We start from the raw sequence: 23510 nt of genomic DNA, 5'->3' as shown, positions 1-23510 counted from the left end.
TTAAAAAACCACCACTGACTATATTATAAAAGCAGGCGACAGAGACCTATATAGTTAAATACTCCACTTTAAATCGTCCGACTCTTCAGTGACCATCACCAGTCTCCTCCTGCCCGGCTCCCATGAACCAGCTTGCCGTCCGTCTGCCGCTGTGAGCGTCTCTCTCTCCTTCTGTCTTTTGTTCGGTAACGCTGACACACGGCCTTCCGATGCTGATGAGCCAATAGTAGAGCAGCTCCAGCCTGTAGTATGTTGTGGTGCTGCCTGGGCGTGTATGTCAGTGTCATCGGTGACCAAGTGGAAGCTGGGATGCAATGATGCAACAGTTAGTAAACTAAAATACACTCATCATCAGCATCATGTTACAGTCAGTATCAGTACAGGCAAGAAGAATGAAGTGCACACAGAATTTATAGAATAATTAACAGTGATTGACCAAAACAGCAAAAATTGACAACCAGAAAAAAAAACAACATAAAAGATAAAGTAGAAAGAAATCAACATTAGTGAATAAAAATGAAGAATAAACCTACATAAACGTGCTCTATCAGGTCTATCTGAAGCCTTCAGTGCTGCTGCTTGGTCTGTACATTCCAATTAGCCCGTCCATAAGCTGCGGGCCATTATCTGCTCTAATCCTAATCGTCGTATGACCCAGTGGGACTCAACTGCAGAAGGTACAACCTACATGAAGTCTGATCCCACAGCTGATTCACACCTATTCCACACAGATATTAGGTTTCAGACTTCATTTTTGCAAAAAAAAAAGAAAGTTGGCTTTGCAGACTTCAATGTGGCACTTTCTAAACATTATGGCCTCACCTGACCTTTAAAAGTAAATTAATATGAAAACAGCATTGCTTTGCCCCTAGTGACTCACAGTGTGGAGCTGTGTTTTACTTCACTGAAAACAGTGTAAATATTTCAACAGCATAACACAAAGTGACATTTAGACATCTATAGGCACTGGAGTCATCTCTCAAGTTCTGTTATTTTGAGGCTACAAAGTTTCTCTGGGATTAATGAAAACCCCCCAAAACAAACAAGAATGGTTTCTACTGTTTTATAACACCCTACCTCTTTAAATGCCTCTGTGGTCAGTGTCCATTGTCAGGAAGATTAAATCACCTTCTGACTACTTGTTGCCCTGGTTTGACAAGTGAATGAGCTCTCACTCTGTCTCTGTTTAAAGTACAAAAAGAAAAAAGAAATAAGTGGATCAGTGGATTGAGCTGAATCGGATTTTTGGTGTTGATATGAAGAAGATATTTTAGGTCAATCAATACATAAATCAATAGTAAATATGTAGTATTTTCTAACGCTCTAGTTTTAGAAATATTGTTTAAGAGCTGTTGAGGCGTTTTGATGTCCTCCTACATTAATGCACAAAACATTACATACATTTTCTTATTAAATTCAAACTCAAATAATCAAAAACAGAGAAAAAACTGCTTTGTTTGTCTGAATTTTCCCTAATAAGTTTCATGGATAGAGGAAAAATGATGGGTGCTGTGCAGGTTTCTTTGTTGTTACTGATTCTGCACAGCTTTAAACTTAAAGGTGAGCAAGAATGTTTCTGATATTACCTCTTATTAAATTCTGCTCATAGTGATTTAATAGTTTGTTTTGGTCATATAACGCTCTTGCACTGTAGCTTTTGTTGTGTGTCTGTTGTAGGCTTCTTAATCCAATATGACAAGAACAAATGAGAAACAAACAGCGTTAACCCTGTCGAGGAGTAGCTAAAAATAAAAATCAATTACTGGCAGTGTGTTTTGTCCACTTCAGAGTGACTCACCTTCCCAAACGCAGGTGCGCGTGCACACTCCCTCGCTTCCTCGTTGCCATAGCAACCCAGACAGCTCCACTGTGAATAATTTATAAAAGGAAAAAAACACCCAAAACTCTTTAAAGATAAAAAACGCGATGTCTGGGTGTGAGGAGCGGGCTCTGCTGGAGCTCAACCTGCGGAGGGAGTCGTGGTGCCAGGTGGAGGTGAGCCCCCGGCAGACCTGGGAGAGGACCCAGAGGAGACACTACGGGAGTCACCTGCGGACCAGCCCGGTCCTGCTCACCGCTCTGACCGCCGGACCGCAGCGCAGGGCGGCCTGCACCGAGCGACAGGCCCCCGCCAAGCTGCCCGAGAGAAGGCACTTCGAAGAGAGCTGTAAGAGGACTTTTGTAAAGAATTCACTGAAACATTCCTGAAATATCTCCGTTTACACTGTCTGTGCTTTGAATCTTTGAAATGTTTTACTGAGTGGCTGATGAACCTCTGAACAGTCCAGAGGGGCTGGAGGAAGGTGCTGCTAAATATATCAAAACTACAACCTCATCAGGGACAAAAGTGAGTTTATCAAAGTGCTTTCTCAGTGTTACATTTCCTTTTATAATGCTGTGATACTGGCTAACTGCTTTGACGGTATTTAGTTGAAGTGATCATCTGGATAAGAGAAGTTTGGAGCTTTTATGAGGCCTTTACTCACCTGGTTTATAAATAAATGTCTCATCTTAGTGGAATTAACAGTATTTTTGAACATTTTAGGTATTCAGTTGAATATAATTGATTCATCCATCCATCCATCCATTATCTATACACCAGTTAATCCTCACTAGGGTCTTGGGGGGCTGGAGTCTATCCCAGCTGACTCAGGGTGAAGGCAGGGGACACCCTGGACAGGTCACCAGTCCATCACAGGGCTACACTTAGAGACAGACCACCAAGCACATTCACATTCACACCTACAGACAATTTAGAATCACCAATTAACCTCAACATGTTTTTGAACTGTGTGAGAGGAAGCCGGAGAACCCGGAGAGAACCCACACTGCACGGGGAGAACATGCAAACTCCATGCAAAAACATCTCAGGTGTCCTTACTGGGGCAACAGTCTAGCTGCGAGGCAACCGTGTTGACGACCGAGCCACCTTGCAGCCGCACTAGGATTCAATTCAATTCAATACAATTCAGATAACTTTATTTATCCCCCAGGGGCAATTCAAAATGCCCTCGGGGATATAATGCCTAGAACGCACTCTGCAANCACCCTGGACAGGTCGCCAGTCTATCACAGGGCCACACTTAGAGACAGACAACCAAGCACACACACATTCACACCTACGGACAATTTAGAATCACTGATTAACCTCAACATGTTTTTGAACTGTGTGAGAGGAAGCCGGAGAACCCAGAGAGAACCCACGCTGCACGGTGAGAACATGCAAACTCCATGCAAAAAGATCTCAGGTGTCCTCACTGGGGCGACCGTCTAACTGCGAGGCAACCGTGCTGACGACCGAGCCACCTTGCAGCCGCACTAGGATTCAATGCAATTCAATTCAATTCAAATAACTTTATTTATCCCCTAGGGGCAATTCAAAATGCCCTCGGGGATATAATGCCTAGAACGCACTCTGCAAAATTCCTACACTATAGTACATTTTGGAAAATGACTCAGTCGTACTATAAGTAATGAACCCGGCTGCTGTAGCCAGTCATCTGTAATGCATCGTGTTTTCTCTTCCAGATAAATCACACCTGGTGTAGACGATTCCAGCCTGACAAGACCAGACAAGCTGATACTGCGTAACCACACGGAACCTGAAGACACTGCAACCACAGTATTTTATTCCCGGAAACTCTGTTGTGCAACTATTCAACAGGAATACAGTCTAATAAAACATCCAGAATGTAAACAACCACTGGTCATCAGCACAAGGTTTTAAAAGAACACGTTTGAAGATTTGTGTTTGATCTTGACAGGATTTAAAATGAACTCGTACACGCTGTCCTGAGGTGATGTTTTATTTCATGTTAATCCATCAGTTCAAAACAAAGATCCAGAGGAACTACTGTCATAATATGTGAAGCATATGACATATTTGTGATTAGGATTGATGCTAATGGTGTTTTATTTCTTGATTTTTCATCTAGAAACAGCTTCATTTCATTTCATACCTTGAAAAGTAATTACTAAATAAAAAATGGATAAAGATTGTCACGCACAGACAATGCACCTACATGTCAGATTTACTGTGTGCCTCTGTTGGCCTTGGGGAAAAGTCTGTATGCATTTTGTGCAGTCACGAGCTGAACAGTTTGTGGCGACAGACCTTTGACGTCAGCGATGTAGCGGCAAGGCAGAGTGATGTTACTGGGCTCGTTCCTCATCTGGGAGACAGGAAGAAATAAAAAAAACATCTGCAAAAGAGCTACACACTCTGGTTACACTGTCTAAACATGATGAATTGTAATCATTTAAACCTTACATGCTTTTCAGGCCCCAGTGCAGGAGAGTCAGTTTCAAGACAGATGTGCTCCAGTGGGATCTGCTTAATTAGCTTGTTTCTCTGTGAAATTGAAGTAAAACTAACTGTCACTCTTTATTCTAATGGTGACTCAGCAGATAAACTCGTTATGTCAAGACATGCTGCTCATTTCAGTATTGTGGCCTTAGGCTTATAGCTGTTACAACTGTTGTCACGATATCTCCACATTAAAGGCTTTAATAACAGAAAACATGCATGTTAAATATTTGCAGTAGCATGTCAGTGAAACTAACCACATAGCTGTAATTCAGCGGTAACACAGACACCTTCTTTACCAGAAAACTGTACATTTTTAATCCCACGAAGGTATTGCACTACTCACTGTAATTTCTATCACTGCTTTTGACATCATTATTGTTGCATTAGTTACAACACAAAGTATACGTTCTAGTCTTACTTCATCCAGGTAGTACAGTGAGCATATTGCCATTACTATTTATAATTTTTCCTTCCACGCTGCTGGTAATATTTGGTACATGCAGTCAGGTTTATAGTGAAGGTCTGGTGTTTTTTCATGTGACTGTGAAAATATTCTGTACATTTTTTATGCCTGCATATGAACCAAAGTTCAGTTAAAGTATTGTGGATTCAGCAAAACTTTCTGTCATACACATGTACAAGTTGATCATTCATACAGGACTGAAGACCATCCTGATGATGCATGCTCTTATTTATGTGTGTAAACTCATAACAGTGCACTGAGCGTACAGTCTGTTAAGTGAGGGCACATGATCTTGGTGCTGGAAGAAGTTCTGTTAAAAACATACCTTCTTTTTCTTTCTTATTTAAGGTTTGTACACTATATCATCTGTGTCTCGGTTTTCTTTTCATCGTGGTAAATCCTTCCTACCTGTTGGCTGCTGCAGACAGCAGGTGGGAAAGAGAAAAGGTAACCAGCCTTCACGCCTTCCAGAGCAACCGACGGCTTCCCCGCAAAGTTATGGAGCAGAGCTCGGCTGATACCTAAGAGAACATCTCAAAGTCATAACTTCCAAATGTCCGCGTGTGAAGGACACAGAATGAAACACTCACCTTGTTGTCTCATGGTCTCTATAGTGACCTTTGCTGCTGATCGCGAGTGGACGTTTCTGTGCAGGCAACAGAGAAGCAAGATGAAGCACATTTACTTATATAGCACTTTTCATAACCAAAGAATCCAGAACAATGATAAAACTACAAATGCAAACAGACCAAAGAACATCCAATAAAAATAATAAACTGATTCTGTGACAAACTGACTTAACTGCAGCAGCATCACTACAGTAACTTAGATATTTTTTTGACAAATAACTACTTTTTCACTGATTCTGAAAGATTCTATTTGTGAAACCAGATGGATTGTTGTTTTCAGCTGTGGGATATGAATCATAAACTCATCACATAATCATCACTCAGTCACTTGTGCGTGGCTGCTTGATCATGTGTGCCCATGAAAACCAGCTCGCTGAGTGGTGACAGTGCCTTGTCTGATCACGTGCTTCTTATGAAAAACAGGCTCTAATGAAGTCAAAACCACTTCCTGGTTAAACCGTGGGTCTATCTGAGACTACAGAGAAGAGAAGTGGCAGCGTCAGCCTGTCCTCCATTTGACGACAGCTTGTACAGAAAGCTTCAGTGTGTGACTTACCAGCTTCGTGTGTGTGTTATGCTCACCTCGCTGCAATCTTTGACTACAGCAAACTACACATTCTTGTTCTTTACATCAAAACTAATACAGCAGAGGAGAACAGGAAGATATTCGACACAAAAAAGCACACCATGGTATCTATTAGCAGCTCCAAACAACTGGAGGAGGTCCAAGGTTTACAATAATAGGAGAGTTTTGGCACTTCTGTGTAAAAACAAAACTACAATTAACATAATCATTGGAACAAAATGATTCTAAAAAGGACAATAAAAATAAACTGGGTGGCCCTATTCTAAGGAAAGTCTTTCCAGTCCCTCCTAATATCAGGTATATATGAGTGAAAAAGCCATCTGATTCCAATAATAACACAAATATTTGGCTTCATCAATCATTAAAGGGTACTTAAAAATAAAAAGTGATGAGCTGTGTATGACACTGATATTTAATTAACTGTAGCATCATGTTTGTCATGCACCTCTGAATATACAGTAAAAGCAATCAGAAGAGCATGTTTGGATTACCCACGTTTATAATATACAAAGCAGTGACCCAGACAGGTTTATGGTTGAAGGCAAAGAACTTATCAAGAGAAATATTCAAGCAAGTGATGGTGTCACGTTACTGCAGAGAACCTTTTTAATCTGAGCTAAATGCAGGTCACAGCTGACAGCTCTGGGCCATTGCACTCCCTTCACTGTTCTGTGTGATTAACCTTGTCCTGGGTCGTGCCTCCTGCCCTGACTTACTGGACCGGTTCTCCGGCACTGCGCTCCAATCAAGCTGTGTCTGTTGCCATGGCAGCTGCCTGTAAAGTACCACTCTGCAAGGCTGTGATTTAGAGCGAGCATCCCGCCTCGGCGTCTAGTTGTTTAGTGTTTCTGCTACCTAGACAGATGGCACCACTGCAGACATGTGAATGGTTTTGTGAAATTCATGAGACATCTGTTTGTCACTGGAGGCTGGGCCGGTTTTTCTTTCCTGAGCACATCTTGTCAAATTGGATCATAAGTATGAATTTTTAGTTCTAGGGGTGCTACACTCGAACATACATTTTTTTGGTTAGTTAGTGCAGGTAAGGCAGCACAGAAGTTTAACATTGAGTTTCTTAGTTGTTAAGATAGATTAGGTCAGGGAATCCTCTTGTTGTTTATATTGATTGAGCACCTAAAGCCCTCTGGTTGTCCTTTATTACTCTGCACTGATCTATGCTGTTACTTAAGTTGTTAGCAAGCTGGATTGGGCTAAATGAAGAAACTGATATCAGTCCATCTTTATAGTTACTGTGATTACGTAGGCTGGTGCCACAGTCGTAAAAAGCAAATATTGTAAACCTTTTTTCCAATTTTGAACATTCTGTAAAGCTATGAGTTGATTGTGTTTTGCTCATTTGTTGTCCTGCATCCATTAGTACTGTACTGTGGATTCACCCTGAACAAGCCTGTTTGTTCTGTTAGACGTGGTCCCAGCTCTGCTTTAATATGCACAAGTATTGTCTATGTTTTTAGAATTCCATCAACATGAAACAGCCATCTGAATTTTATCTTTTCTGCTACAAGAGCACCTTGGAGCTTTAATTCTTTTAAAAATAATTTTAATTCTGCTCTCATGTGTTACACCGTCACTACACCAGGGTCGTCATTCGTGACTCACACAGGTAGGTCCAGCTCCTTGGCAATGTTGAGCTGTTTGATGAAGACATTCATTTGGTCATCTCTGTCCTGCTGAGTGGGGGCACACCACGGAGTGAAATCCAAACCAATCTGAAAATAAGACAAAATAAAAATAAAATCAGTAATCATATCCCCGGTAGGAGCTGTGTTTTGTTATGTTGCAAGATTTTAATTACCACCTCACAGTTGTATGGCCCTGCAAATCAGTGAAGCTGCAGTTTACACTCCTCTCTATCTCTTTTCCTGAGTTATTGTAATTAATATTGGCCAGAAAAGTGTTTGTAGAACATCATGTCCCCGGTGCAGATGCACAAGAATAAAGTGTTTCCATCCAGTATAGTAAAAGACACAGTTACCCTAGAGTAGGATCAGAAAGCTTTGGGAATACGTTTCTCTTTTTCAACAGAGTAGGAGTGGAATTTTGTGTAATTATTAAAAAAAAAATAAAAAAATCCATCTCCAGTGTTTTCTTCACAACCATTCTTAGGCTCAAACTAGTATCTGGCTGCCAAGACTAATAAGTCAAAGGCAGGCTTTCATGTCACTGGTTCATTGCTCTTGCGTATATCCACCATATGTCAAAGGGGTTTAGAATCCCACACCTCATTTATTTATTTATTTTTTTCCAGAGATGGCAAAAACTCAGCTGTCACTGCTGTTTGTAGCGCTGACCAGGAATCCAAAGAGATTCAGTGTAAAGCGACAGGACTTCTCTTTTTCTTGGTTCTTGAAGATGTTTCACCTCTCATCCAAGAAGTTTTACAGTTTTAACTGACTGTTGGGGAGTCCCATATACAGTATACTGTTGTCCTCAAATCGCATGGCTAATGGCTCATTAGTGGCCCAATAATGAATGGTCGGGGAACTATCTGGTGAGGGATATCAAGACTGCAATATAAGTATCTGCCAAGTGGTGTTGTTCCCCTCCTCCTCTGTTAAGAGATGGCTATCCCACTTCAACATGACTGAAGATGTGAAGAAAGGAAGTGACGGCAGTCAACAACATAGAATTAGGACTCCCCATCAGTCAGAACGGAAGAAGCCTTTTGGGTGAGGCAATGAGGTGAAAACATCTTCAAGAACCAAAAAGGAGAAGTCTAGTTGTTTTGCATTAAAGCTCTTCGGATTACCACGACCTGGCTGACTGAGAATCTACACAGACGTACTGGTGACTGGTCGTGTTTGTAGGAACAAATTCAACGCTCACATCCTTGAAGGTAAATCCAAGTCAAGTCCCAGAGGCCTCTCAGTGCTCACTGTTAGGATACAATCATAGAAACATTTAAATCACTGATGTTAAAGTTAAACAACTATTTAGTCGTGTATTTGTTTTGTGCTGTGTATTCAAGTCTCAGATCAAGGCATGTCTTTAGGGTGTTAAATCTCAAATAATCTGTTCTCACAGCAGTTAAGTCCAGATTAAGTCAAGTCAGTTTTATTAATGTAGCCTAAAATCACAAATTTGCTTTACTGGTCAAGTTTCTCATCTTCAAGCTCGAGTCAAGTTAAAGTTTCAAGTCTAACACTCAGGTGCATAACAAAGTAGAACTGCCAGAAGTATTGCAGGTAAAACTGTATGTGGGAAAATATTTATAGACTCATTCTGGATCTCGCTGCCGGATCTCGCCAAGCATCCATCCGTAAAAATAACAGCTATGGAAACAGCAGTCTGGGACTGTTGACTTAGCCCTGTGATGCCTGAAATCTGCTCTGACAAACACATGCATTCCTCAACAGGAGGATCTAGAAAAGCTCTACAGCATTAATGACTGCTGGAGAATGAGGAGTGTGTGTGATTGACTATGTGCGTGAGAAAGATTGTAACTGACTGTATTCATTAATGTTTCCGTACAAGTAAGATTAGGAGGTAAGTTGGGGGTCTGAACAAGTTTAATCTTCTTTACTTTACTAGAAGTCACATTAAAGGTAGGATTTGTTAGCCTGGGGCAGCCACATGTGCCTGAAATAATTAAACCTATGAACTTACTTAAGCCGAACAAATGACATTCTTATCCAGTTAGACCACTGTGAACTCGCCGTTTTAAGTCTTCTAGATTTTTCTGTGGCCTTTGACACTATCATTCATGCTATTCTACTTGATAGGCCACAGTAATGGGCTGGGATATCTGGTGTAGCCTAAAGTGGTTTTCGACATATTTTTCTAATGGGAGGTTTTTCATTTCCTTTGATGATACCACCTGTGCTCCAGTGACTTGTGATGTGCCTCAGGGGTCCATTCTTAGACCTGTCTTATTATCATTTTCATTAAATATGCTCAACTGGGGGCATTGGGTTGTGTTTTATCCACAGACTGCACACAGTCGGGTTTTATCATTGTTATGCTGATGATACACAGCTCTACTTATGCGTTAGACCTGGAGACTTCTCAGATTTAACTACTCTGCACAATTGTCTGGAGGGGATTAGTCACTGGACGTCTTTCTTTATTTGTATAAAGCACACCAAGACTCAAGTTCTGGTTTTTGCCCCACATCAGGTCCATTAACATCTTCCAAAATATCTGTTCATGAGATACAATTTTTATCCAAAAACCTAGGCATCGTTTTTTAACAACTTAAAATTTGATCAACATGTCAAGATAATTATTCAGTCCTGCTGCTTTCACCTGAGGAACATGGTGAAACTGCACCCTACGTTGTCCTTGCAGCAGTTGGAAATGGTTATCCTTTGCTTTTGTGTCTTCCCATTTAGACTTCTGCAATGCTTTGTATTCCTGCCTAAGCCAGGACGCTGGTTACACTTAGTCAAAAACTACTCTGCAGCAAGATTACTTACTAAGATGTTGTATCGCTCCAATGTCAGTACACTAGCTTCCAATTAAGTTTAAAACCCAATTTAAGATCCGTCTCCTTATAGGGCCTTGAATAATCGTTCTGCAGAGTAAATCAGTGAACTAATATTACTTTCCATCTCTGCTTAGCCCTTTAGGTCTGATGAGTAAAGTCTGCCAGTGGAGCTTCCCTTGAGACTGAGAACACGAGGGGACTGTGTGTCTGCCGTCCTGGGTCTCAGGTTGTGGAACAGTCTCCTCCTGGGAGTCAGGTCACTCTCATGGGTGTTTTAAGTCGCAGCTGAAGATCTCAAGACGTGTTTTTGTGCTTGGGTTACTAAGTAGACTATTTCAATTTGTACTGCCTCTGTTTTTTGTGTGCACAGCGCTATGACTTGCAAAGTTTTGAGAAGCACTACATAAATATAATGCTGTTTACGTACCTATAAGAAGCCAGTTGACAGCTGTCAGACTCGTCTACGCTACACTCTATGGTTAATGCTTTCATGTGAAATTTGGTTCAGGTTCCAAATTTCCTTAATGAGCCCCTTTTTGAAGAGCTTGAGATGCACCAAAACACTTCTCACCCATTTAGAGTATAAAGAGATTTAGGTGATAGCACGAGGCCCAAGGAATGTACTATAATCTGTCACTGGAGGTCCACACAAGTAAGCTGCATCTACTCTAATGTAGAATGCAAATGATGTAAAATGATGTTAGAAATGGGTTTAGTTCGGGCTTAGAGTTTACCTCTCCGATAGCAACAAGGCGCTCTCTGTGGTCGTAAAACTGTGGCAGGGCAGCATCCAAATCCTGTGGAAAATATGTTTAAATTAAAGAATGACTCTCATTTTGTTCAAAATTACATTTGACATAACTGTAACTAAAGACACAAAGCAATGAGTGAATGCAGGGCTCATACATTCACTTTTATTTCACCAAAAAAAAGTTAATAAAAGTTTTTTTTTTTGTTTTAACAGAAAAACACAGGTAACAATGTTTTTTTTTTGCAGCAGGGAGTTTGATTCTGATTAATGAAGGGTTTTTAACTGGTTTGTGTCTTTTAGAAGAAAATTTGTATTTTTCCTCAAAAATTGCAAACAATCTACAGATGTTTTAAACATTAACAACTTTATTCCATGTCTGCATTTTCATGTCTTGTGTGTAACAGCAGCCTGTCGCTATCAGTTCAAATCATTAGCACCAGATTTGATTTGAGCTCAGCTGACCTGAATCAACATGGTATGATGCCAGTAAAAACAATTACATTTCAGTCTGCTGTTAAACATTAGACCCATGGATTATTTAATTGAACTGTGAAAAAATGAAAACTGAAAAAAAAGAAAAAGAAACTGTAAACCAGATCAGCACATCACAGTTTATTTTTGTGAAACTTTATCTGCATTATGAGTGCCTGTCTATTTTAGTATTACAGCCTTGGGTTTCTGTTATGATCAGTGTGAATTTTAGTATTACCAGCAATGGCATGAAAGAACAACTAAACAGACATGCTTTTCCTAAAGAGTGCTCTAAAGCACTCCTTCCCTATCTCTGTTTCACACACTGAAGCCTTCACCGTGTGTTTTCCTCACCTAGGACACCACTGAGAAGTCCTGATAGTGATACCCTCAGTAATATAGAGGGACATAATCATAATATGGATGCTGTGCAGACTGTTTTACTACCTGAGGCTTCACGCTGCGTTGCTCAGGCCCCCCGCTGGCCTGCAGCGGATGGATGCCAAAACATGGAACCACCAAATCTGGATAGCTGTGAGAAATAAATAGAACACTACACCATGAATGGGTAACACAATACTTTCCAGCTGAGAGCAGACGTGTGAGACAATGTATGCATTTGTATTTCTTACACTGCACGAGTGACTTCACTGAGCTAGAAAATGTACTCAGGTTCTGTTCTTACTGTGATAGCAGATCTTCAGGCCCCTTAGTGTGTCATCTCTGTGAGATTGTATATTTTTAGTGGAGAAATATTTGTAGAGAAAGCATAACTCTTGCAGCTGCCTCAGAGTGTCTGATCCTATTTATTCGTTGTACGAGGCTGATAATGGTTCCACCATGGGACTGTGGTGTTTTCTAACTTTTTAAATCTGAAATTTGAACCTCTTTCTCCCACGCTTTATTCATTGTCCTACAAGTTCAAAAATGACTTTCAAAGTCGTTTTTGCAGTCTTTTATGAAAGTACTTAATTAGCTCTCAATTCTGCACTCTCAACAAATAGTACACTATATAATATACATAATATGTGTTTATGAAGCAGACAATATAATCCCCGTATATTGTGATGTGTCAGTGATTGGAGTACATGCAGACCTGTCCTGCAGCTGGAGGACTCTGGCAAACTCTCCAACTTCTTCTGTAACTGCAACCAAAGTCTTTATACCAGCCTACACACACACACACACACACACACACACACACACACACACACACACACACACACATTCATACTATGGTTTATATATGTAAACAAACATAAAATATACCTTACAGCTACGTTGATTTCAGTCATATTGCTGTTCCCTACTTCGTAGTTGTAGTTACCAATTCCCGTAACAGTGTCTGTTCTTTTCAAATGACTCATATGTAGTAGGTGTAGTGTTTATATGGTGTGAAGACCTTTTCCATCAGGGGAACTGATTAGTACGTACCTCTCTGGCCCTCTTGATCACATCCTCCAGATCCTACAAATAAAAAAGTTACAGATCTATTTGAAAGGCAACCGAATGAATCAAAATAAATCCCAAGAAGTAAAGAAAATCGGTACATAACAGCTGCAATTAGGCTGTAAATGAAGTCACAGTATGTGAAAGTTAAACGCTTGTATGGTACATAATGTGGTTATAACCTAGCATGGATATTTGTAATGCTAGCTCGCAATACAGATACTCTTAAGCAGTCTAAAACTAATTGAGTTGGGGCTAAATGATCATACACATTTTCTGTACTTAGCATAGTAGTGCTAAATAAATTTAAAGCCATGTACATTTAAGGCCTTACCTCTTCAAATTCGCGGGCTGACATATGACAATGGCAGTCAACGAAGCCATTCTCCATTTGAAATCAAACAATAAGAGCTCAGAGAGAAAACAATCCTTGGAAAACTGCGATATTTGCCATTTGTTTTTAGCAGCATGGCTAACAGCATGCCAGAACGCTTCCGTAGACATGTTGTTCCTAGAGGGACCGACTTAGCAGAAGGACCAGGAAGTAACACATTCAGTTCCGGTTAAAAATATAAACAAAGTTGGCGGTAAAGATGGAGCCCGCAGAGAGTAAAACCTCACCCAGCGAGGAAACTAATGAAGAATACAGAGTTGAAGTTACCTCGAAGAGAAAATTAAATGAGCAGATAAACAAATACAAAGAAGTTTTGAAGACGGCGCTGGACGGACAGACAGAGGTTACAGAGGAGACCAAGCGACTGTTACTGCAGGAGCTGCTGGCGGTGAGCAGGACTTTATGTTTACGTTGTAATGTCATTAACTGTATATTTAAATCATTTGGGGATTATCAAACTATTTACGTCTGGCCGCTTATGCTTGTTTTCAACAAGGTCTTTTGCTATAACAAATGTTAATCCTTACCTAAGGCTTTGAAAGTTTTACACCAGGTCCCATTCAAAAAATGTCGTATTTAAGGTTTGGTTTGCTGGCAAGAACTATACAGGGAACTTCTAACATTTGTTGTGATGAGCTGGTAACTAATATATAGCTCTGTGTGTAACATCACAACTTTGTATGTAGGCTCAGCAGTTTGCATTAAGTCACAGCAGTTCAAATCTCTTGGACTGCATCTGTTCCTGTGTGCTGTTATGATTACATGAGGTACTGAAGAGGTTAGGCAACTGATATCACGATCTTGAGTAGACAAAATAAACTGAATCTGTCTTTTGATTTGCTTGCTGTGTTACTGAAACAAAAGCTTTCTTTATTAGGTCTGATCTGTTGCAGCTTCATCACTGAAACTGTGGTTTACGTGTGATAATGCAGACTGTGTTTATTGAAATATTGTGTTCAGTCGTGTTGTTTTCTGTGCAGAACTTTGAGGCTGCTGTTCAGGTTAATGTGTTGGTGAACGGACAGCCTTGGGAGGAGGCACCTGATGTTGAAGGTGATTCTTGTCCATCTTAATACTCTTTAAAACTTTATTTACTACCTCCTTAATCAGTAAAAGTGTTGTTCTACATTAGTGTGTCTAAAGGAAAGCCTTGTTTATTTGATCACAGCGTCTGTTTTTCTTTTTCCTCCAACATGAACACACTCAGCGGAGGACGAGGCTATTGATCTGGAAGGTCTCCTGGATGATACCATTGTTGAGACCACCAGGAGGCGGCGTGCGTACCCCAGAAAGATCCTTCCCCATGTGGTCCACGCCCTCAAGGCTGAACGTAAAATCATGGTGGGTTTCATTTGTTTATTGTTTTTTGGGTGTATCTTTATTTGCCGGGTCAGATTAATGTGCATGTGGATGTGTGGTGACAGGAGGAACATTTTGTATCACAACTCATAAAATATAACCACTGGGATTAAAAAAAAGGTTTCCAACATATCGCAGATTGGTATCCACTCCAACAAATGACTGTTGGGATAAAGGTTACTCAGACTGTGAATGAATATTGAGGTGAAATGTAAATTAAAGTCATCAGTTTCTAATAGAATTATTTAACTTTTTGAAATAATAATCCAAACTTTGAACAATAATCAAGATAAAACATAATACGAAACTTTTTTTTTGAAAGATATGTTTTGGGCTTTTCTTCCTTTAATGATAGTGGACAGTGAAATGTGGGGAGGAGAGTGGGGGAATGACATGCAGCAAATGAGCTGCTGGCTGGAATCGAACTGTAGCCGCTGCGTCTGGGATTAAAGCCCCTGTACATGGGTTGCCTGCCCTACCCGCCAAGCTATCCGGGCGCCCACATAATACGAAACTCTTCATATTTTGTACAGATTATATTCTGCTCCTCTGCGGTAAAGTGAGCCACTCTGCAGCCAGACTTGTCCATAGTTGTGATTGGTCAGACACCGATAACGTGGCCCATTTTATGTGCACGCACTCATACTCAGATCAGACAAACCTGGGTTGATTTACCGAGTTGATAACCACCGTCGTAGGCCCAGTTATCCTGAGTGCGGTTGTTAGGGTTAGTCAAGCCGGATCTCTGTCAGATATCCTGGATATGTTGATCTGGCTTCATAGTACAGGCCCCTGATGTGCTCTGTGTCAACTTTCCTGTCATCTGCTGTGTTTGTATTTCAGGGATTATATGAGCCTGCAGTGAAACGTCAAGAGGTGGTTAAAGATCCTGATCAAGGTGGTTACATCTGTTTACTCACACAGTACATGCACACACACATTGTTCATTTTAGTTTCACTGCTCACTGACGTCCCCATAAGATACTTCAGAACAAACATTTTATAAATGGATAATTCACAAGCTGGTACAAGTGCTTTTGTTCTCTTGATGCCTCATTAAAGTGGAATAGTTAAATGCATCAGTACTTTTTGTTTACCATTTTAAGTAGACGAAAAAGCCAAGACGAGCCAGACAAACAAGCCTAACAAAACTAAAAACTGGGGGAGGCTGGTTGAGAGCCTGGTTTTAACCCTTCCAGGAAGCAGCACGAGCCGCTTTTAAAATTCGCTTCAATGAATCAATGGCAGCATTTTATTTAATACATTCAATGTATGTGTTTCACCAGAGACCATCATGAGCGATTTGTCAGCATCTGCTCCTGGGATGGTAAAACAGGCCATCCAGGTCATAAAGGTAACATCCTACACCCTCAGTCAAGTTTAATCTGCAAATGAACCTTTTATACATCAATATATAGATGCTTTGTTGAAACTCATATTTTTTCTGCAGTCAATCAACACTCTGCAAAAGCAAGCCGAAGGCCTCTGTGAGATCCTCAACATGAAACCCAGTCAAGCCTCTCAAGAGGTCCACAGAGAGGTGTTTGGTTTGAACGGCCAATCGGACGCTCAGATGCCTCCCGTACATGGAGCGTCAAGACACAGGCAGCCAATCAAGAGAGCCGTGGAGGAAGCGGCAGCCACGGAGGGCTACGTGCCCCTCGCCAAGAAAGTAGAGTGCATCATGGGAGAGGACAAGCAGGAGTGACACGTCACTGCTACAGGACAGTAAAATAACGTGATGTTGGTGTGACTTGTTTTGGACTGAGTTTTTTCCAACGCAGTTAAGTTTTTCAACTTTACAACAGAAAGCGATGATAAAATAATATCCTGTCTTCATATTTATTCATTCTAAACAGTATACATTTTTGATTTGTTCCATGTTTCACATTTGGAAATAAATGAATAGTCACCTGGCCAGACTTCCTGTAAACAAAAGCAACTGCAGGATGACTTTATGGCACAAAACCACAGGAGGGCGCTGTTCTTCTGAAGCTTGTGCACAAAGCCACAGATTATGCTGAAATAAATCACCTCAAACTGCTTCATGCTCCTCAGTGAAGAAAACAAGGTTCAGTGACATGTGGGAGTCTGATGGAACGTACACAGATCTGGTGGATTGCTTTGTAATTTCCATTAAGAATGAGTGTCCATGTGAATATAAGTAAGTTTCAGCATGTACAGAAATGTGCAGCAAGTTGTATTTCTTTCATATTCACTGAGCTTAATGAGGGTCTTATTGTTATTAATGAAGAGAGGATTTCTGATTTTCTTATTGCATGTATTAGCAAATTGCCATGACTAAACCCCTATAACTCATCTCTGTGTATCAAAGGTGAATATTTAGAAGTTTTTTTTAAAGGAAACTCTACACTGTGGCTGTAGCTCGAGCACACCAGCTCACCCACGACTGCTGAAACCTACCCTGCACCACACAATAGCCCGTTCTAATATTGGAGTAATTCAACCGTACATATTCAAACTGGGACAGATGATGATACCCTGCAAGCTGACTGATTGTTTAGTTTGAGTTTGTTTGTATAAATGATGTTGACTCCTTTTTTTTTTTTTTTTTTTAACACGGTGGGTTTTCCAACATGTTAACAAGGTTAAAAAAAAAAAAAAAAAGATTTTTATAGGAGGGTATATTTAAAGTAACATTTATAAACTTTTCTTGTGTGGTTTAGAAGAAATCCTAAAGCAGTATCTTAATTTAAAGGGAAAGTTTTCGCACAACATGTTGCTACAGAAACCTCTACAAGAATTTAGGAAAAATTAAATCGTTTTGAGAACTTCACTGAATCAGTAAATCCAAAAAAGAGACCAGTGACTTTCATATTGCATTAAAAATTCTCTCAGCTTGCAATTCTATTCTTTGTCATTCTTTTTTAAACATTTTAATTTGTTCATTCATTTGTGGTTCCTCTAAATTAAATTTAAATACATTTACAGCTAATACAAGCCTCTTTCTTTGTGTTTTCATTTTGCGGCCTTCCCTGTAGTGTGTTACTCTGTCTCAATACTTCATGATTTATCTACCTTCTTCACCCTTTTTAAAAAAATTTAAGCATTTAAAAATAGTGCATTTCGGGGACTATTTGCAGCTGCAGTATTTCCAGCAGCAGGATGGTGCCTGTGGGCTGCAGTGAAACTAAACGACTCTGGCCTGTGTTCATTAGAATGATGCAACATGTCATCCAGTGCAACACTCACCGATAACTTTAATCCATCCACAAACGTTCAGGTCAACCGTGGGCCCCGAGTCATGTGACTTATGTGAACTGCTTTCACCACTTCTACAAAAACGGCAGCAAAAGTAAAAAGAAAGTTGAAATGAAAGTCCAGCCTGGTTTCCGTCTGGTTTCTCTGAACTTCACTGGACTTGATGCCCAGTCCACAAATAACTCTTTGTTTTTTGGCAGAGCGTGCGTGCAGGGTATCCTCCTGTTTTTCTAATTAAACGTTTTCTGATTCTAAAGTCTGTGATGTCAGACTGTGATTCCTCCTGCCAGTCCCAACAGATGAATAACCGACTCTGTGAAGGATGTGAGGTAAGAAAGATCACAGTGCTCTGATTTTGTTTTTGTATTTAGCTATTTCTGCACAGAAGAGATTTTTCCTCTTATGACCTGCTGTCAGGGAGGTCAGATATCATGGAGGTTTGAACCAGCTTCTGTTGATGTCATTAAGAGGCACCTCAGTGCTTTGCATCAAGTTTGTGTTGTGAGAGCAAGTGGCAGATATAAATAATAGTCAGTGTGAGTTCAGTTTACTGTCCTGATATGTCAGATACAACAACTGCAAAGGATTACTGACTAAAAGGAAAAAGGTAACATTTTTTCTCTCATCTTCTGCCGTCTGTGTGTGCTGTGCCTGTTTGTGTGTCAGTGTTCAGAGGATGAAGGCAGGAGGCTGAAGAAGAGAGAGAAGAACAGAGTTGCAGCTCAAAAAAGCAGGAAGAGACAAACCCAGAGAGCCGACGTGCTGCATGAGGTTAGTGTTTGCTCTTCCACCTTCAGACTATGAACGGGGTTTTGTCAGATCCTCACATGTGCAGAAGTTCTGCTGGTTTAGAGGGTATGTTTAACCCTATTCAGGACTTTCATGTTGCCATACATAGAAGGTCTTTCGGGGTCTGTTGGACTGCAAGAAAGAATGTGTGCAAAATATCTGTTATTCATTACAGACTTTTATACCATGTTAAATACATTATCTGATAAGTTGATGTATTTTTTTTAGTTCCAAATGCATGACAAATGTCCCTCTTTTATATTCAAAAATAAACATAAAATAAAAACCCAATACCTGTCACCTACACCAAATGGCCTGGGGTCCAAAAGACCCCAAAAGTCCTGAATAGGGCTAAACTTAGGCATGCACACCTCACTATCTATCTACAGGTAGTCAAATAATTATAATAGTAATGAAAATAAGTGTGCAACACTACACCTTGGATATGAAGTGGGACCATTTACTGATGACATTGATCTCAGCAAAGAAAACACAAATCACCAAAACAAATGAGGAAAAAATATTTGCACTGTGTAAAACAGGGAAAATATAAATGATTAAATCACACTGGGCCAGAAACACATATGACTATAAAAGTAAAATATTACTATTATTAATATATTATTTATGATCGACAAAAATTATTCTATGGATGTTAATGGTAAACTGCACTCTTAGAACCTCCTGGAACCTTTTGGGATTCCTCTCCATTGCCACTGTGGAGGATTTGTCCAAATGTTAGTAATGAAGAACCTGATCCTGACCTGTGATAAAGAGTTCCCTCTTTCTCTTCTACACCTCAGGTCCTCTCACAGTATGTATAGATTCTGTAGGTTATGTACATATTGACATTTTTAAAAACAGTCTTATATTGGACTCAAGTGAAGCGATATAATACTTTCGGTTCTGTTGTGAAATGCACACAATTTCAATAAAACTAAGTTTACAATGAACAAAAGTGTGAATGTAACATGTCAGTGAGGCCTACAGCAAACTCAAAAAAACCTTCCAGGAATCCTTTTAGTAAGCTTCCTCTAGGAACCCCTTTTGAGTTATCAGAGGCTCTTCAGCAACCGCTTCTCTAAATTGAACTGATAAAGTTTCCTCCAACTTCCCCAAGCAAGCAAGCAAGCTTCTGTGGCTGTCCATGAAGTTCTTTGAGGATCTACTAATTCCACGAGAGCAGTTAAGCACAGTAACGACGTAGAGGAAGGTGTGGTTTTTCTGTCAGGTTAAGGATGGATAAGAAACAAATGGAAAGGTCATCAAAAGAAATCTATTTCAGTTGTTATGTGAGACCTAAACAATCAAACTGTTTTTTCTTAATTGTAAATTCTGCATTTAATTCTCAGTTGTCCTTCCTAAGTTAATTTTTTTTATACTTCTTTCTTCCAGGCCTGTGAGCTGTTGGAGCAGAGGAACAGAAAGCTGAGGAGAGAGGTACTCAGAATAATGACACTGTTGTCTTTTTTATGTTAAAAATAAAAAAAATCTTTCCTTTTTGTGATGCTGGTCAGATTGCATCCAGTCATTCCCCTTATATGCTGCTTTGACAACTGCAAACCACATTTGTGCTACTGACAGCTCCTTATATGTGTGTGCATAAAATGACAGAAACTTTTTGTCTAACATTAAATCAGACTAAACTTTTTCTGTTTTAGGTCAGTTAGGATTGCCAACATTATTTCTATTTGCTAAACGCCAGAATGATGAGAGAGAGATTTTTTTATTACCTTCTTCAAAGTCAGAAGTTCACATACACTAAGATTACTCTGTGACAAGACCACAAAAAAGCAAACCCAAATGCACGACTCCAAAAACTCAAAAATGTTCTCAAACTGATTTATTTACAAAAGTATCAACAGAAATATCATTCAACAATAAAAAACCTGAACTCAAAGCGTCACTCTAACGAGGAGAACAAAGAACCAAAAAAATCACTCGATTGAGGAAATACAAACTAAAAATCACTCAATGAGGAAAAACTTAATCTTTCTAAACAAAGTAACAACTCAAACACTTGATTAGGAAAGAGGCTGAATACAAAGTAGCAAACAAAATACAAAACCTGAAGGAAGTTTCCACAAGAGACATGAACGGAAATCCTGGACATGAATGAGGGCTAGAACGTGAAGCTTGACTGAATGACAAGACGAACTGGCACAGGACAAAGGGAGACGCAGACTATATATACACACACAAGGTAATGAGGAACAGGTGGAGACAATCAGGGCTGGGTAGACAATCAGACACAGGAAACACCGGGGAGAGGGCAAGCTTCCTGAAACACGAGGGCAAAGAGGTTTCAAAATAAAAGCCACGAGACAACACAAATACAAGACAAAAAACCAAATAAAACCTAACACCTGGTACGAGACATGACACTCTGCCTTTGAACTATTTGGGAAAGTCCAGATGATGGTGTCATGCCTTTGGAAGCTTTTGATGGATTAATTGACAACATTTAAGTTAATTGGAGACACACCGTCGGTATAATTCCCAGATGCCTGAAGGTTCCATGTTCATCTGTTTAAACAATTATACACCAGTATAAACACCATGGGAATGTCCAGCCATCAGACTGCTCAGGAAGGAGACGGGTTCTGTGTCCCAGAGATGAACATGTTCTGGTGTGAATCCTTGAAATGTGCGAATCAACCCCAGAACAAAAGACATTGTGAAGATGCCGCTGAAGCTGGTGAGAGAGTCATTATCCACAGTGAAACCAGTCCTGTACTAACATGGGCTGAAAGGATGCTCAGAGAGGAAGAAGACATTACTCCGAAAGCAACATAAAAAGCCAGATTACATTTTACAAATGCACACAGAGACAAAGACCTTCATTTATGGAGGCTTGTCCTGTGGTCTGATGAAACTAAAACTGAACTGTTTGACCATAATGACCATTGTTACATTTGGAGGAAAAAGGGGGAAGCTTGAAGCCTGAGAACACCATCCCTGTGAAGTACGGGGGTGGCAGCACCATGCTGTTGGGGTGTTTTGCTGCAGGAGGGACTGATGCAGTTTAGAAAATGAAGAAGATTATGTGGAAATATTGAAGCAACATCTCAAGACATCAGCCAGGAAGTTAAAGCTTGGACACAAATGGATCTTCCAAATGAACATTGACTCTAAACATACCACCAGATTAGTTATAAAGAGGTTTGAGGACAACAAAGTCAGTGTTGTGGAGTGGCATCACAAAGCCCTGATCTCAGTCCTGTAGAAGATTTGTGGGCAGAACTGTAAAGGTGTGTGGAGCAACATAACCAACAAATCTGACTCAGTTCCACCAGTTCTGTTGGAGGAATGAACCAGAATTCATCAAACTATTGTGAGAAGCTTGTGGAAGGAAAACATTTGACCCAAGTCATACAGTTTAAAGGCAACGCTGCCAAATACTAAGGAAATGTATGTAAACTTGTGACTTTAATGAAAGTAATAAAAAATTCTCTAAAGAAATTCTCTCTCTCATTAATGTGGTGTTTAGCAAATAGAAATAATGTTGTTAATCCTAATTAATACTAATGCTTACAAGTGAACATTGAATGTAACTTTATTTACACTGCAGCAACACATTGAAATGCATCAGAGCATCATTTAAAGACACAGCGACAGAGGAACTTGCAACACATGCAAATCAAATAAAACAGTTAAAGTACAATCTCTCTGCATTGACAGTGCAGTAACAGACTGAATTTGTCTCCAGGTGGATTCTCTGTCAGAGGAGCAGCACCTGCTGACTGAAGCTCTCAGAGCCCACGAGCCCCTCTGTCCCATCATGCACTGCTCCTTCACCTCCTCCAGCCTGCAGCCTGATGACATGGCAGCCTGTTCTGTCTGAGTCAAACAGCAGAGTTTCTGAGCTCAGTGACCTCCTGGATGTCTAAACCATTGATCTAAACTGACAGCTTTACCAGTGAACCTCTGGAGGGCGCTGTTGACCGTGATCACAGATGAAGTGCTGCTGATCTCTGGTGGCTGAGCTGATGATCACAGTGAACAGTGTCCTCTGGTGGTTCATGCAGCAGCTCCTGTCCATAATGTAAATATAGCAAGTCTGCCTAAACGTGCACGTCTCCTTCAAAATTAAACATAACATTTAGAGTGTTGGTTTTTGGAATCCTTCTTCTTTTTCAAGGTTTTCTCAGCTCTGTGAGTTCATGACTTTGATTCTAACTCAGCAAATAACCACAGACATACTGTCATCCAGTGTTTGTCTTGTTAATCTAAGGAATATATATTGTTCCCAACATGTTTGATTAAAGTTAAAATAATGAGATCATGCTCACACATGTTATATTACTACTACTGTGTCATGCTAGTAAATATTATTGAGATATTCTGTTAACAAACAAATTAAAAACAAAAAATAGTCCACATAAATAATCACACTGGCAAAAGTCATCTTATTCCAATAATGTAATTTTTAATTTTTAAACTAAGTGGACAAAAGTTGTTGAGGTCCATGACATGACATTCTCAGAGTTCCCATGTAAAAAAATAAGGAATAAAACAATAGTTGATTTTATGCATCAGTTTCTTAACAGCAGTTTTGTTCTTGTATAGATAAAGTGACTAAGTAGAGACCTTTGTTACTGGATATTTCATCATCCGTTTGATTTGTTGGTATTCATGCTT

At 40.0% G+C, this 23510-nt stretch overlaps 4 protein-coding genes across 4 annotated transcripts; 3 read left to right on the top strand and 1 right to left on the bottom strand.

The window, feature by feature from the left end:
* Positions 1-1926: 1926 nt before the first annotated feature.
* On the top strand, positions 1927-3693 carry spata45 (spermatogenesis associated 45). Its single transcript, XM_008301813.1, has 2 exons — positions 1927-2167; positions 3529-3693. The coding sequence occupies exons 1-2, from the start codon at positions 1927-1929 to the stop codon at positions 3546-3548; spliced, it is 261 nt and encodes an 86-aa protein (XP_008300035.1). The 3' UTR covers positions 3549-3693.
* A 97-nt stretch (positions 3694-3790) lies between these two features.
* On the bottom strand, positions 3791-13609 carry tatdn3 (TatD DNase domain containing 3). Its single transcript, XM_008301812.1, has 10 exons — positions 13440-13609; positions 13091-13123; positions 12753-12826; positions 12104-12188; positions 11169-11231; positions 7608-7717; positions 5363-5418; positions 5181-5293; positions 4271-4351; positions 3791-4172 (listed from the first exon to the last, which is right to left on the bottom strand). Exons 1-10 carry the CDS (start codon positions 13494-13496, stop codon positions 4032-4034), a joined length of 813 nt encoding a protein of 270 aa, XP_008300034.1. The 5' UTR covers positions 13497-13609; the 3' UTR covers positions 3791-4031.
* Positions 13610-13687: 78 nt separating this feature from the next.
* On the top strand, positions 13688-17716 carry nsl1 (NSL1 component of MIS12 kinetochore complex). The gene is made up of 6 exons (XM_008301811.1): positions 13688-13887; positions 14480-14552; positions 14707-14840; positions 15702-15756; positions 16145-16212; positions 16309-17716. Exons 1-6 carry the CDS (start codon positions 13699-13701, stop codon positions 16564-16566), a joined length of 777 nt encoding a protein of 258 aa, XP_008300033.1. The 5' UTR covers positions 13688-13698; the 3' UTR covers positions 16567-17716.
* A 546-nt stretch (positions 17717-18262) lies between these two features.
* On the top strand, positions 18263-22981 carry batf3 (basic leucine zipper transcription factor, ATF-like 3). Its single transcript, XM_008301810.1, has 4 exons — positions 18263-18409; positions 18747-18851; positions 20265-20309; positions 22579-22981. The coding sequence occupies exons 1-4, from the start codon at positions 18344-18346 to the stop codon at positions 22711-22713; spliced, it is 351 nt and encodes a 116-aa protein (XP_008300032.1). The 5' UTR covers positions 18263-18343; the 3' UTR covers positions 22714-22981.
* Positions 22982-23510: the final 529 nt, after the last annotated feature.

Source organism: Stegastes partitus, unplaced genomic scaffold (genome assembly GCF_000690725.1).
Source record: "Stegastes partitus isolate 25-593 unplaced genomic scaffold, Stegastes_partitus-1.0.2 Scaffold1718, whole genome shotgun sequence".
NCBI lineage: Eukaryota > Metazoa > Chordata > Actinopteri > Pomacentridae > Stegastes > Stegastes partitus.
Note: the sequence above shows the minus strand (reverse complement) of the source record. Positions and strands in the feature narration are given on the sequence as shown.

What these genes read in the sequence shown, in the direction of transcription:
- spata45 (XM_008301813.1), top strand. Translation starts at nt 1,927, where the DNA reads ATGTCTGGGTGTGAGGAGCGGGCTCTGCTGGAGCTCAACCTGCGGAGG. An exon ending in AAGGCACTTCGAAGAGAGCT is followed by an intron (nt 2,168 to 3,528) that starts GTAAGAGGACTT and finishes TTTCTCTTCCAG; the next exon opens with ATAAATCACACCTGGTGTAG.
- tatdn3 (XM_008301812.1), bottom strand. Translation starts at nt 13,496, where the DNA reads ATGGAGAATGGCTTCGTTGACTGCCATTGTCATATGTCAGCCCGCGAA. An exon ending in CAGCCCGCGAATTTGAAGAG is followed by an intron (nt 13,124 to 13,439) that starts GTAAGGCCTTAA and finishes TTTTATTTGTAG; the next exon opens with GATCTGGAGGATGTGATCAA. An exon ending in AGAGACCATGAGACAACAAG is followed by an intron (nt 5,294 to 5,362) that starts GTGAGTGTTTCA and finishes ATGTTCTCTTAG; the next exon opens with GTATCAGCCGAGCTCTGCTC.
- nsl1 (XM_008301811.1), top strand. Translation starts at nt 13,699, where the DNA reads ATGGAGCCCGCAGAGAGTAAAACCTCACCCAGCGAGGAAACTAATGAA. An exon ending in TACTGCAGGAGCTGCTGGCG is followed by an intron (nt 13,888 to 14,479) that starts GTGAGCAGGACT and finishes TTTTCTGTGCAG; the next exon opens with AACTTTGAGGCTGCTGTTCA. An exon ending in GGTTAAAGATCCTGATCAAG is followed by an intron (nt 15,757 to 16,144) that starts GTGGTTACATCT and finishes GTGTTTCACCAG; the next exon opens with AGACCATCATGAGCGATTTG.
- batf3 (XM_008301810.1), top strand. Translation starts at nt 18,344, where the DNA reads ATGTCAGACTGTGATTCCTCCTGCCAGTCCCAACAGATGAATAACCGA. An exon ending in GACTCTGTGAAGGATGTGAG is followed by an intron (nt 18,410 to 18,746) that starts GTAAGAAAGATC and finishes TTTGTGTGTCAG; the next exon opens with TGTTCAGAGGATGAAGGCAG. An exon ending in ACAGAAAGCTGAGGAGAGAG is followed by an intron (nt 20,310 to 22,578) that starts GTACTCAGAATA and finishes ATTTGTCTCCAG; the next exon opens with GTGGATTCTCTGTCAGAGGA.